This window comes from Zygosaccharomyces rouxii, assembly GCF_000026365.1.
Source record: "Zygosaccharomyces rouxii strain CBS732 chromosome F complete sequence".
In the NCBI taxonomy this organism is placed as follows: domain Eukaryota; kingdom Fungi; phylum Ascomycota; class Saccharomycetes; order Saccharomycetales; family Saccharomycetaceae; genus Zygosaccharomyces; species Zygosaccharomyces rouxii.
Genome location: NC_012995.1, coordinates 49,382 through 62,669, shown reverse-complemented (window position 1 = coordinate 62,669; position 13,288 = coordinate 49,382). Strand labels below are relative to the sequence as shown.

The window sequence follows — 13,288 nt, the reverse complement described above, 5'->3', positions numbered from 1 at the left end:
TATTATATACGATTACGTGATTTCCCTATTTACTAGTCTACATAATATAATAATGATGAAAATGATGATAACACAAACGGGAAGAAAGAAAATTATTAAATGACAAGTTTAGTTCAGGAGGTAATTGGATGTTCTACCACGAATCTGTAACAACCTGTAACTGGATCATAAGAGTCGAATTTAGTATTTGGCAACTTTTTCAATTTTTCAATGTGTCTCTTAACCAATTGATGGTTAGCATCCTTTATAGGAGCTCTTGTAGCCTTATCAGCGGGATAACATTTGTAACAGCTGATTCTAGCACGTACATTAATACCTTCACCTGGTTCAGGAACTGTCGATGAGTATGGGTACACGAAGCACGATTTAGGCTCGAAGATAATTATGTTACCACATAGTAGCGCCAATGGAATGTTGGACAAATCCACGGGCTCTAAAAATTCAATCTTACCATAATTCTTATGACCAATGACTAATCCTGACAATTTACGCAACTGTGGCAACGACTTCGTTGATAGACTTTCAAAAGAGGGGCTAATGTAATAACCATTATCAGTAAATGAAATGTCCTCACCAATGATTCCACGAGTTTTGATATTCTTATCGGATGCGGATTCTTCCAAATCGGATGATTGATTTCTAGCTGGCGAAACGCTTAATATGTCGCGATTCATACCGAAATCCTTCGCAGAGAAATCCTTGCCAACAGTAGGACTATCTAGAACTCCACCAAACGTAGTTGATTCATTTAAACTCTTATTAACGGAGTTAGAGTCACCGTTAGAGTCTGATTGTAAAGTAATCTTCTTGACTTCCCCATCATCCTCTGCAGGACCTTCACCTGCCTTTCTCTTATTGATGATCAAATTCTTGAAGGATTTCTTATCTGGATTAAACAAAAGTTTATCGGCAGATAAAATTGCCTCATCAGTTTCAGGACTGAAAAGAGTAGAGCCTGTTGATGTGGGGACTAATTCCTTACCAATAGAATCAGGGCTAGATGATGCAGATGAACTACGGGTGCTCGAACCTGAGAAGGAATCAAATTTAGGCGCAGCATTACCGGAAAGACTCTTGCTAGTAAAAAGCGGTCTTGGTGCTAATCTATAGGCACCTGTGAGACTTGCCTTCTTCTTAATATCTGCATTGACCTTAGTGGCGCTTGGCTTAGTAGGCTGAGTAATGGAGCTGGGGACCACAACTCTGGAAAACAATTCGTTTGTACCATACGGATTGTTGACTTGATTTTGATTTGATTGTTGTTGTGATGGTAACCCAGGCTGTTGACCAGCAGGTTGTTGTGGTTTATTACCGAACAGTCCTCCACCGACACCAGCACCTGCGATACCAGTATTACCTTGAGTCGCACCGCCCAAACTGTTATTGTTCGTATTGTTGTTGTTACCAAACAAACCTCCACCTAAACCACCAGTAGTACCAGTAGCGCCTGCAGGTTTATTACCAAACAGACCACCACCAGCAGTACCGGTAGCTCCAGTTCCGGAAGCACCTGATTGGAGACTGTTGTTGGTAGAACCAAACAATCCACCGGTCGTACCGGTTGGACCAGTAGAGCCAGCAGGTTTGTTACCGAACAACCCACCACCGGTTCCACCTTGAGAGGTGTTATTTGTGTTACCAAACAATCCACCGCCGCCAGGTTGGGTAGCATTGTTCGTGTTGCCAAATAAACCACCACCTGTAGTGGAAGGAGCACCACCAGCGGAGGCAGGTTTAGCACCAAATAATCCGCCACCAGATGGTTGACCTAATGCAGGCTGAGTATTTGTATTCGCATTACCAAACAACCCACCGCCAGTGGCACCTGCCGGTTTGTTACCAAACAGGCCACCACCACCAGCAGGTGGTTGATTATTTTGTGTGTTACCGAAGAGGCCACCGCCAGCAGGTGGTTGGTTGTTGCTTTGACCAAACAGACCACCACCGGCAGGAGGTTGATTATTGTTTTGGCCAAATAGACCACCACCACCCGCTGGTTTAGCTCCAAAAAGCCCACCACCAGTAGATGGTTGGTTGTTGTTTTGGCCAAATAACCCACCACCTGCAGGAGGTTGGGTATTACTTTGACCGAATAATCCGCCACCTGCAGGAGGTTGACTATTGTTTTGTCCAAAGAGACCACCACCGGCAGGTGGTTGATTGTTATTTTGTCCAAAGAGACCACCGCCGGCAGGAGGTTGACTATTGTTTTGACCGAATAGACCACCACCACCGGTATTTGCAGCACCTCCACCAAATGGTGTATTGTTTTGAGGCTGTCCAAATAATCCACCACCTGCAGGTTTATTACCAAATAAGCCACCACCGGTACTGGCTTGATTGTTTGGTTGACCAAATGGGCTAGATGTATTTTGACCAAATAATCCACCACCAGTAGATGGTTGGTTGTTGCTTTGACCAAACAGGCCACCGCCAGCAGGAGGTTGATTATTGCTTTGGCCAAACAATCCACCACCCGCAGGAGGTTGGGTATTGCTTTGACCAAATAATCCGCCACCTGCAGGAGGTTGATTGTTATTTTGTCCAAAGAGACCACCGCCGGCAGGAGGTTGGCTATTGTTTTGACCGAATAGACCACCACCACCGGTATTTGCAGCACCTCCACCAAATGGTGTATTGTTTTGAGGCTGTCCAAATAATCCACCACCTGCGGGTTTACTACCGAATAAGCCACCACCGGTACTGGCTTGATTGTTTGGTTGACCAAATACGCTACCAGTGGCATTATTTTGGCCAAAGAGCCCACCACCGCTACCTGCACCTCCCATGCCGGTGTTACTGTTTTGACCAAAGAGACCACCACCGGTACTAGGAGCGGGATTAGCACCAAATGGTTGGTTTGCTGCAGTATTTTGACCGAATAATCCAGTACCCGCGGGCTTGCTACCAAAGGCACTAGCACCAGTACCTGCACCTGCACCAGATCCAAATGCACTGGGTTGCGGTTGACCAAAAGTACTATTATTATTTTGACCAAAGAGACCACCTGAAGCAGTTCTATTATTTTGACCAAATAGACCGCCACCAGTCGTACCTGCAGGCTTACTACCAAATGGTCCTGCGCCACTACCGCCAAATGCATTACCGCCAGCGGCTGTTGTGGATCCAAATGGCCCAGTTCCAGTAGTCGAAGGGTTGTTACCAGAGGACACTGATCCAAACGGAGAGTTCTGGGCGGTATTGGCTCTTTGGCCAAATAAACCTCCAGTTCCGCTACCTGCTGATTGTGGTTGGTTCGTATTACCTAAAATACCAAAACCTTGGTTAGTATTACTACTATTCGTTGATGTTGTTGCCCCAAATGGTGTAACAGTCCCCTGGCCTAACTTACGACCTTGCTGATAATCTTGTAATCTTAATTCTTCCAATGAAGAATTTCTATATTCTGGCATTGCGGTAATCGTTTGGAAAACGTTTTGAACGCCAGTCGTCGGATCTTTCTCCTCATATGGTTGGAATGGTTTGATGGCAGTACCAGAATTACTACCAGTTGTTGTGGCGGCCCCAGTAGAATTACCGAAGGGACTGTTTTGGGTTGTATTATTGGTAGACATACCGAACAACGATCCAGTGGGGCCACCAGTACCGGCACTTGTATTATTAGCCGCACCGAACCCACCGAATCCTGACTGTGCATTGTTATTGGCGACCCCCATACCAAATGTTGTCGTCGCCTGCGGTTGAGGCTGAGAGGCAAAGGGGGATGCTGTAGATCCAAATGGTTGAGAACCTCCACCAAAGGCAGGTCTATTACTACCAAACATTGCCAATTGCTGGATCAATATCCAATTGTTATTCTCTTTATTTACTGAATAACCTCTTCTCCACAAGAGTTAACACTAGTTTGTTAGTTGAATTGGATCCAATTCAACTTTTTCTTCTTTATGTTGAACCAAACCCATATTTCCCCAATCATCGTCACATACGAAAAAAATTTCCTTGAAAAAATATTAATCCCATTATATTTAAATTATCATTACATACGTAACATATATATATGATGAATGCAGTTTTAAACCCAAAATCCCAAATAATACTATGGTGGTAAAAATAAAGCTTTTTTCCAGCTACCATGTCCCTATATCTTGCCCAGTTTTTCTACGAGCTGAGTCATAATCGTCCAGCTCTGCAGGTCTACGGGTGCCAGTGATCCTGTACTCAAATCAACCAGTTGGTCTTCAGAATCGTCATATTGGACGTGGACGCCAGTGTTCACCGGGGTCCAATTGGTGTAGCTAGAGGAGGCAGATGCAGTTTCAGACATATTTGACTGGTATAATGTGAGTTGAATGAGAGTATATGGATGCTTCTTGTTAGTTCCCTTTCCATGTTCTCTGCATCTTTTCCCCGATATATATATATGTATCAGTTGTTGTGTTATGTTGTATGGAGCCGCACTATACAACCGGCAGCCATAGCACCGATGAGTCTCTCGAAGACCTGTGGGTTTCACCGTAAGGTCACGGGCTGCCACAGTTCTGTAGAAGCCACAACTCTCTGGTGATCGGAGTTTTACTTGTATGGTGCGGCTGAGCCGTCGGGGTCTCTATAACAGCGACGGTCACGTGGGAGATGAGAGACTTGGTGTTGTTGTGTCCTGTGGCTTTCCAATGGAGGTCCAAGGGGGAGCCAGGGGTTTACTGAGGGTAAATGTCAGAAGTATGATCAGTTTTTTAGCCGCCAAAGTGTTGTATCACGTGATCTGAGAGTGTATATGCCGGACATAGTGAAGGTAGAGGGAGATGAGATACACAGCTTGTAGCGTGTTAGTTTACCGCTTGAGTACTTTGCTCTTTGGTATTGTTCGCTTATTCATGTGCGGTGCGTATCTGCGCATGCCCTATTAGTACCTCGGGCGTTCGTGTTAAGTACGCGTACTACCTACAGGTCAACTCATCTCATCTCATCTCATCTCAATACAAATGAACAAATCAGCATGGAGGATCCAATGCTTATGGGGCTAGATCCCGGTAATGAATCAGCAGATTTCAATGGAAATGACAATGACAGATTGGATCCAATAGGGCCCAGCAACGACGACCCAACTATGGCAGATCCTACAATGGCAGAGGCACTTACCAAAACAAGACGTGTACAACCGAAACTAACCTCAGATATACTTTTGAGTAGAAGGGGTTTGCCATATCTAGTCAAGAACGGCCCTAAAAGACTTAGAATCTCAACTAGCAGAAATAAGCCTTACGACAACTTGTCACAGATTGTTCAGTTTTATCAGTTATGGGCACATGAACTATATCCAAGGGCAAAATTTAAAGATTTTATAAAGCTTTGTCAAAATATGAAAAATGATAAAGCAGTCAGAGAATACAGGACTGAACTATGTTTAAGGGAGATGAATCCTTCCAGATATACGTCACTACATGGGGATCATGATGAGGATGATGATATTTATCAAGAATCATCGATAAGAGAGCCGCCCGCAACCGAAAAGGAACCCAAGCAGCACGATGAAAGTGTTCCTAGTGCTGAGACTGGTGCTCAGCAAGAAGAGCAGGATGTTCTAGATACACAGGAACCGCCTCTGGATACACAGGAACCGCCTCTTGAAACACGGGATGAAGATATGCAGGAGGACGAAGACGCTATGGAAGTAATGAAAGAATTGGGTTTTTAATTTAAAGAAAAAAAATATTTTAGTAAATAATAATTATATCTAATATACATCAAGTGGTCCACAAACGTGCAGTGTTGTCAGCACCTGCAGAAAATAACCATGCCTCTCTTGGATGCCATACGCTGTCTAATATACCAAGACTGTTGATTACATCATGTCCAACCAACTGTTTTAATGGAACGATCAATGGATTTTTCATCAAGTCGTCGTAGACAGTTGCGTGGAAAATGTGCAAGTTACCATCATCCGCAGCAGAACAGAATAGCGGTAATTTCTTGTGGAAAGAAACACTTCTAACGGCTTTATCGTGATATCTTAGTGTCTTGTAAGGAGTACTGGCCAGATCCAAATCGTGCCATAAGACCCTCTTATCAAACGATGATGCTACTAAGTTATCACCCTGAGGATGAATATCAAATCCTGACAACCAACGTGCACCTGGTAACAACTTCTTGACAAGCACTTGTTGAGAAAGATCATAAATTCTAACGTATCTCTGTGTGCAAACAAATAGTTGAGGCTTATAAGGATGGAATTTAGCATCCATTGTAATACCCTTAGATTTTCTAAATGGTGATTGAGTCAAATGTTTAGAGAGTTGGTGGATTAGAACTGAAGTGTTACCAGATTCTGGTTGTACACTCACGAAATAATCACCTCTTCTGTGCCAAGAAATTTTCTTGACCGTCTTTCTACAAGTAATTGTGATTGAAATGTCTTTTTCTTGTTGACCCTTTGATGGTTTATGCCATTGTGCTACTGACTTTTTGACACCTGCAGTAGTATCTTGTTCCTCATCATCACTTTCATTCACATCAACTTTAGACTTCTTTTCTGCACCGAATGTATCGAATCCAAAACCTTTTTCTATCTTAGACTTACCGTTGTTTTCAATGTCAAATCCGAAGATTGGAGGAACAATTAGATAAATGGTTTCACCGGCGGCTACTGCCAATATACCAGTATCTTTTTCAGGATTCCATTCCAAGCACTCGATGTGATCTTGAGATTTTTCCTCTGTATCTATTAATTGTACTTTGTAAACTTCTCTACCAGTCAAAATTTCCCATATCCTTACAGTACCATCATCAGAACCTGTGGCCAACCAAAGACCTGATGGATCAATTGATAAAGTACGTATTCTACCTTGGTGACCAGCGTAAACAGTGGAACAGCGTATTGGGAAAGGTCTCAAGTCCTTAGGTGATGGTAACTTGGGTATTAGAGATTCTGGATCGATGTTCAACTTGTTTCTACGAACACGTGGTGCCAAGTACAAGTCTAAGGACCTTTCAAACCTTTCTCTAACTGATTCGGTGTAACCGGGGACTTTTCTCAATGCACCATATTTCTGAGGAACAAAATTTCTTTCCCTTTCAGAAGGATCTGCCTTATCCCACTGTTCTTTCTCCTCTGGCGTGAGCAAGTATTCTTCAGGTGGGTTATAACTCTCCTCATTAGTTGGTGGTGGTAATTTAGGTGCTCTCAGATTCATCACATGGTCAACACTTTCATTAGAGTCACCCCAAAGATCGTATTTATATTCTTCAGCTGCTTCAGCTTCTCTCATCTCCTTCAATTTCTGTGGAGGTACAATACGGCCTTCTCTAATGGCTCTAACTATCTTCATCACCCTCTTAGCTTCATTCTTGGAAGGAACAAAACGTCTCTTTGGTTCAGGTGCCGCTGAAAGTGGCATCACCTCCTCGTGTCTGGTAAACCAATCGACTAGAGGTTCATAGGGGTTTATGTTCTCGTCGGTTTGTTCATTCTTCTGTAACTTAGAGATTAATTCTAGTTCTTCACCAGTCAAATTTAGACTAGCACCAGAATCTTTATCTAATAAACCGGTCCAACCTTCAGGCAATTCAATTTGTTCCAAAAGTTGATCTAGCGCAGAACCCTTAGCAGGTCTCATGATTCTCTTACCATTGATATCATAACCGATGTGTGGCATCTCATCGTAGGCAGACAATGGGATATTACCAATAGTGTTATGAGTTTCCGTATCACTATCGTCACTATCATACTTGGGTTCAATTTCTGGTTTCATAACCCTAGGAGCTCCATCAGCATACTTGGTGTAAATGTTGGGATCGGCAATAGTGTCCAATTTCACACCAGACAATTTATCAGTCATAGAAGCAGTATCGTCAGAGAAATCAGAGGAATTGTATTCCTCATCTTCATCTTCTCCTTCCTCTTGAGCCAACAATTTATTCAATTCTGCTTCATCGTCATCTTCTTCTTCATCTGCTTCTTCTTCATCTTCTTGCTTACCTTCATCTCCACCTTCATTTGCCTCTTCCTCGTCTTCATCTTCTTCACTTTCACTAGCTTCATCATCAATGAGACCATTAACCGTTAACGAATTATCTTCTTCAGGTGATTCAACTTCATCTTCAGGCTCTGCAGCTCTCTTTCTAGAGACAGCAAGTTCCTTAGATTTCTTCGCCATGGTAGATACGACAGTATGAGTCTCTTGTCTACAATCCTATGTCGTTAAACTAGTTTCAACTCATCTAATCAAATCTCATCTCATCTCATCTCATCTCATCGCTGAAAAATTTTTCGACTTGTGAAAAATGAGAAATATGAAAAATTAAAGGCAAAAAATAATAAAAACTAACATACCTATCAGAGAGCATAAGATTTTTCAATTAAGCTGACATAGCTATTGATTTAAAGTGTTGTACCTCTTATAAATGGTAGCTCGTAGTACCAACTATTACTTGTATTATATCACGTGTACAGAATGTCTCATTATGGATCATCCATGAAGGACAGTCCTCATGAAATTCTACCTCACAGTATGTTGTAAATCGATTCTCGTCGAAGAGAGCCGCTAAAAAACTGTGGTAAGAGCAATGAGCTTTTAAGCTGGAGTCTTATGCGCATCCAATTTATTTTTTTGCCTTTTCTGTTTAGCCGCTTAAGGTCTTCTACCGCCATTACCTAGTCATTGTCATAAACTGACATGCAAGTGATTCTAGAAGCATGCTGAGTTGAAGATTAGGTGGTACCAAAGCTAAATTCCCTGATAGTTGGAATTGACACATATACAAGAAAGTCCTTAGACTTTGCTACACTAATATTCATGCAGATAGAGCAACAAGAAACTTAATGATGTCATAATCTCCTATTACCGTCTATACTTAAAAGCAGGTGATAGTTTTCAATTTCTGTATGATTTCTGTAGGGTCACCTGCCTGCCTACATATGGTTAGGTGTTGTATACTTTCTTACACTTCAACAATAATTACTATGGTTTCGTGGTCTAGTAGGTTATGGCATCTGCTTAACACGCAGAACGTCCCCGGTTCGATCCCGGGCGAAATCATTTTTTTGAACTTTTTACACTAGGTACTCATTGTGTACGAGTGTCTCTCTGAAAGAATCTCAAATTTACTTTTTGTTATGGATTGACTGTTTTGATGAGGTAGCAGCAGCCTGACAGCGACGTGAACAAGTAATCAATTAGCGTTCTAGTTTTGACTACTGTATAACTGTGCTATTGGTATTGCTTTGTTGAGCTGGTTTTGTCCGAGAAAAAAAGAGAAATATGAAAAAAATAAATTTTCAGATATGCGAATTCTGTGGATCGAACACAGGGCCTCCAGATAACTTAACCGAAGTTTTTCTTCAGTCTGGCGCTCTCCCATCTGAGCTAAATCCGCTATCTTTTTGATGGAAGCCTTTATTTCACAAGGTAGCACTTCCCACTTTGTAATACATGTGAATCTATTTTATAGTACAGATCGCTTACCTTAATTCAATGTTTTTCCTTCAGCAAAATTTAACAACCGTTAAGGCCCTATCATTCAAGCACTGAATCACCTCCCCTACCATTTCTTCTTAGTTTTCTTTTATTTTTTTTTCTTTTGAATTCGACACTTACTATTTTGTGTCGCGTCAGCGGCAGAAGAAACAAAATGCTGTATTATAGAAAAAAAAAAGTATAATTTCCAATCACCAGAATTACAGTACAGTACTGCAGTAATTAATAACAAAAATCAACTGAAGCATGTCAACTGATCATAATTTGACCAAACATCAATCTTTTCAAGATCACATTTTACTATTCGGTTCGACAGGATTGATTGGTTCCTTGACACTTGAAGAATTACTCAAAGTCGAACTTTATTTGGATGCTGGTAACGATTTACAATCAAAATTAGAATTGTATGAAAATTCTGACATTAATCATTTCACTTTAAACAAATTCTTTTACTGTGTTAACCGAAAGCTGAACAATGAAAAACGTTCTCCTGGTAACGAATATTTGATGGAAAGATGTAAGGCGACGCCATTAGTGTTCAGAGGCCAAGACTATTATTTACATAATAATACAAGTGCCACACCACCAGCTTCACAATCCTCCAACCCATCATTGGGGAATAACGTTTTTGAAGAAGATGGTACAATTCAGTTAACAAAAACTGTAGACAATCGAAGCGTCACCTTACGTTTCAGACAAACCAGAAAAAGTTATCAGCTTGAGTATATCTCAAAAGATCTTAAAAATCTATTAATCACATTCCATTTTACAATAGTTCAATTAGTTTTTGAAGATTCTACTCGATGGGCGGATTTACTACCCAGCATATTTTCAGGAGAAGTAGAGTTGGTTCCTGAAGAATCGAATCATACGTCACCTAGATTACCTCATCTAGACCAAGTAAAAACGATGATATGCACCTTAGGACCAAATTCATCTAGTACCAAACATAGCCATTACGATCGATATTTTGTTGAGTACCAATTAACTTTTCAAATCGTACAGAATTTTGCTAGCTGTGAAGATAAAAGACTAGTAATAATGACTTCTTTTAATAATTCATTAGTAAGTCACATATTCCCCTACTTCAAAGCAAAATATCAGCTAGAAAACGATTTGCAAAACAAAGTAGCACCCGCCTTGGCCCAGCTTGTGGTCTTACGACCAGGTCCAATTGTGGGTAACCATGTTAATCTTAACGATAGAGATCTAAGACTTCGTTATTCCCCAAGTCTCTGCGAACAATTGAAACATTATAAGGAATGGTGCTGGGAATACAAAAAATCTTTTGTCAAAGAAATACGTAAGATTGGATTTAAGACGAAGGCATCTGAATTGGTTGCAAAAGCCATGTATCGAAAACCAGGATCATCAGTTCTAGGATATTGTGTACCTGCCTCCAAGGCCGCATATGCTACCGCTTACATGGCCACGAATCCAACTCTGGGTGAGTTGAGAATAGTCACCAGCAAAGAAATAGACCATTTAACGTAAACATAGATGCAAATCTACGAACTTTTACTTTCGCTTGCTTGCATTTCTTTTCCAGTTGTGTAACTCATAATAAAAATAGTAATGATACTCAGACTTTCTAAGATCCTTGTATATCATTCGTATCTGCATCGGTGACCTCTAACGCATGTCCTAAACATTTTTCAAAAACCCTTTTAAATGGTACACAGATATATTCTCCAGGTGCCTCAGCATGGCAGAGATGCTGTGTCAACGACTTTAATTCACACTTGTTTTTCTCCTTCAAAATCTGTACCCTTTCTCTTTCCCTAGAAACTTGTTCTGAGGTTAGAATGGGAGTTGGTGGTGCCATTAAAGTTTGAAGATCCTAATTTTATTTGCCTTGGTAGCATAGTTTCTTGACATTAAGATCAAATTGATAAATTTCTCTCGCCTTTGAAATACTAAATATAAAAACGCCCTTCTTTATATAGAGAAAACTAGCTCTGTCGTAAGGATCAGGGATTTTTGACCTACAATTGACCCATAAGAATGCTAGCTGTTGACACTCTAACCAAGTTAATAGATCAGTACTGCTCTAACAGCGATCGCCACTATGTGTACGGTACCGCTGGGTTTCGTGGACCTGCTGCTACATTAGACACTGTGTTATTTGCGACCGGAATTTTAGCATGTCTTAGGTCTTTGGCGTTGAAAGGTGATGTAATTGGTGTTATGGTTACTGCATCTCATAATCCACCTGTTGATAATGGTGTTAAAGTAGTCGAACCTGATGGATCCATGATGCCAGAATCATGGGAACCCCTGGCAACTGAATTGGCCAACACTCTTGCCATCAAAGGCAGTTCCCATGAAAGAGCCCAAGCTACTCACTCTTGGCTTCAAAGAGAGTTAAAGGGTCAATTGCAATCTGCAAACAACTCTTACAATGAAGGCATTGTCCCTACACTAGTGGTTGGCCGTGATTCGAGAGAATCTGGTCCTAAACTATTGTCATGCCTTGTAGCTAGTGCCAAAGAACTCTTTCACGCCAAAATTCATGACCAAGGCTTGCTAACCACTCCACAACTTCATTTCTTGACCAGTGAAACCGCTAAAGGTGTTGCAAATGTTACTGAATCACGCTACTACGAGCACTTTTTGCAGGCATGGGACTATGTAGCACAGCTACATGGTATTGGTGAATCTTTACCAACTATTTCTAGTCTAACTATTGATGCGGCTAACGGTATCGGCGCTCCTAAAGTTCAAGAGTTGTTATCTCAATGGGCTTGCCGCGGTCAAGTACATTTCATTAACGATAAATGGACGAACCCAGAACTTCTAAACCACGAATGTGGTGCAGATTTTGTGAAGTCAAATCAACGTTGTCCTCTGGGGTTTAATGATTCCACGGGGTTGGGATGCTCCTACGATGGTGATGCTGATCGTGTGGTGTTTTACTACATCAATGAGGCAAACGAGTTTTGTCTCTTGGATGGTGATAGAATTTCTGGACTTTTTGCCCATTTCTTCGCAGGTATTCTAAAGCAAGCAGGACTTCAATCTGAACTTTCGCTAGGTGTTGTGCAAACCGCCTATGCCAATGGTAACTCTACAGAATACTTACAAAAAACACTGCAAGTTCCTGTATCGTGTGCTAAAACGGGTGTCAAGCACCTACACCACGAAGCTGTGACCAAGTATGATATCGGTATTTATTTTGAAGCTAACGGACATGGAACCATCATCTTTTCACCTAAATTTTACAAGGTGATCAAGGAACAAAAGGAACGTTCTGTCGCTGTGGAAACACTTGAAGCATTCTCAAGATTAATCAATCAAACTGTTGGTGATGCGATTTCAGATATGTTAGGTGTCCTAGCTGCACTTTCCATCTCTAAATGGACTCCTGAACATTGGGGACAAGAATTTACAGATTTACCCAACAGATTGGCCAAGGTTGTCGTTCCAGATAGATCCGTCTTCATTACGACTGATCAAGAGCGTAGACTAACAAAACCAGAGGGACTTCAGCAGAAAATTGATGAAGCTGTCAAATGCTTCCAACAAGGTCGTTCCTTCGTCAGAGCTAGCGGTACTGAAGACGCAGTTAGAGTTTACGCTGAAGCTGCCAGTTTGGAAGATGTTGAGAAATTGAGTAATACAGTTAAAGAATTAGTCGTAAAAAGCGTTCAGAACTGATATATGTAAATTATAAAGCTGAATAGAATCGAATAAAGCTTACCTTTTCTCATCTCATCTCATCTCATCTCATCGTATTTTTCTTTTTTTTCCACATAGTAAAGGTTTAATTGAAAAAAAAAAAAAATTCAGCCATCTCGAGGATCGTTAAAAATCGAAGAGTCCTAAACTATCTGATTATAGACCGTTGTAACTGA

General features: G+C 41.2%; 6 protein-coding genes and 2 non-coding genes across 8 annotated transcripts; 4 read left to right on the top strand and 4 right to left on the bottom strand.

The window, feature by feature from the left end:
• Positions 1-113: 113 nt before the first annotated feature.
• NUP116 (FG-nucleoporin NUP116) lies at positions 114-3,785 on the bottom strand (the record flags this gene model as incomplete). The annotated part of the gene is made up of 1 exon (XM_002497184.1): positions 114-3,785. The coding sequence occupies one exon, from the start codon at positions 3,783-3,785 to the stop codon at positions 114-116; it is 3,672 nt and encodes a 1,223-aa protein (XP_002497229.1).
• Positions 3,786-4,957: 1,172 nt separating this feature from the next.
• Positions 4,958-5,656, top strand: CSM3 (Csm3p; the record flags this gene model as incomplete). Its single annotated transcript, XM_002497183.1, has 1 exon — positions 4,958-5,656. One exon carries the CDS (start codon positions 4,958-4,960, stop codon positions 5,654-5,656), a length of 699 nt encoding a protein of 232 aa, XP_002497228.1.
• Positions 5,657-5,705: 49 nt separating this feature from the next.
• ERB1 (ribosome biogenesis protein ERB1) lies at positions 5,706-8,114 on the bottom strand (the record flags this gene model as incomplete). Its single annotated transcript, XM_002497182.1, has 1 exon — positions 5,706-8,114. One exon carries the CDS (start codon positions 8,112-8,114, stop codon positions 5,706-5,708), a length of 2,409 nt encoding a protein of 802 aa, XP_002497227.1.
• Positions 8,115-8,922: 808 nt separating this feature from the next.
• Positions 8,923-8,996, top strand: ZYRO0F00594r. The gene has a single exon. It is a non-coding gene; the product is annotated as a tRNA-Val (tRNA).
• A 246-nt stretch (positions 8,997-9,242) lies between these two features.
• ZYRO0F00572r lies at positions 9,243-9,333 on the bottom strand. The gene is given in 2 exon segments: positions 9,243-9,278; positions 9,297-9,333. It is a non-coding gene; the product is annotated as a tRNA-Phe (tRNA).
• A 347-nt stretch (positions 9,334-9,680) lies between these two features.
• HIM1 (Him1p) lies at positions 9,681-10,928 on the top strand (the record flags this gene model as incomplete). Its single annotated transcript, XM_002497181.1, has 1 exon — positions 9,681-10,928. The coding sequence occupies one exon, from the start codon at positions 9,681-9,683 to the stop codon at positions 10,926-10,928; it is 1,248 nt and encodes a 415-aa protein (XP_002497226.1).
• Positions 10,929-11,025: 97 nt separating this feature from the next.
• Positions 11,026-11,259, bottom strand: SOM1 (Som1p; the record flags this gene model as incomplete). Its single annotated transcript, XM_002497180.1, has 1 exon — positions 11,026-11,259. The coding sequence occupies one exon, from the start codon at positions 11,257-11,259 to the stop codon at positions 11,026-11,028; it is 234 nt and encodes a 77-aa protein (XP_002497225.1).
• Positions 11,260-11,438: 179 nt separating this feature from the next.
• On the top strand, positions 11,439-13,091 carry PCM1 (phosphoacetylglucosamine mutase PCM1; the record flags this gene model as incomplete). Its single annotated transcript, XM_002497179.1, has 1 exon — positions 11,439-13,091. One exon carries the CDS (start codon positions 11,439-11,441, stop codon positions 13,089-13,091), a length of 1,653 nt encoding a protein of 550 aa, XP_002497224.1.
• Positions 13,092-13,288: the final 197 nt, after the last annotated feature.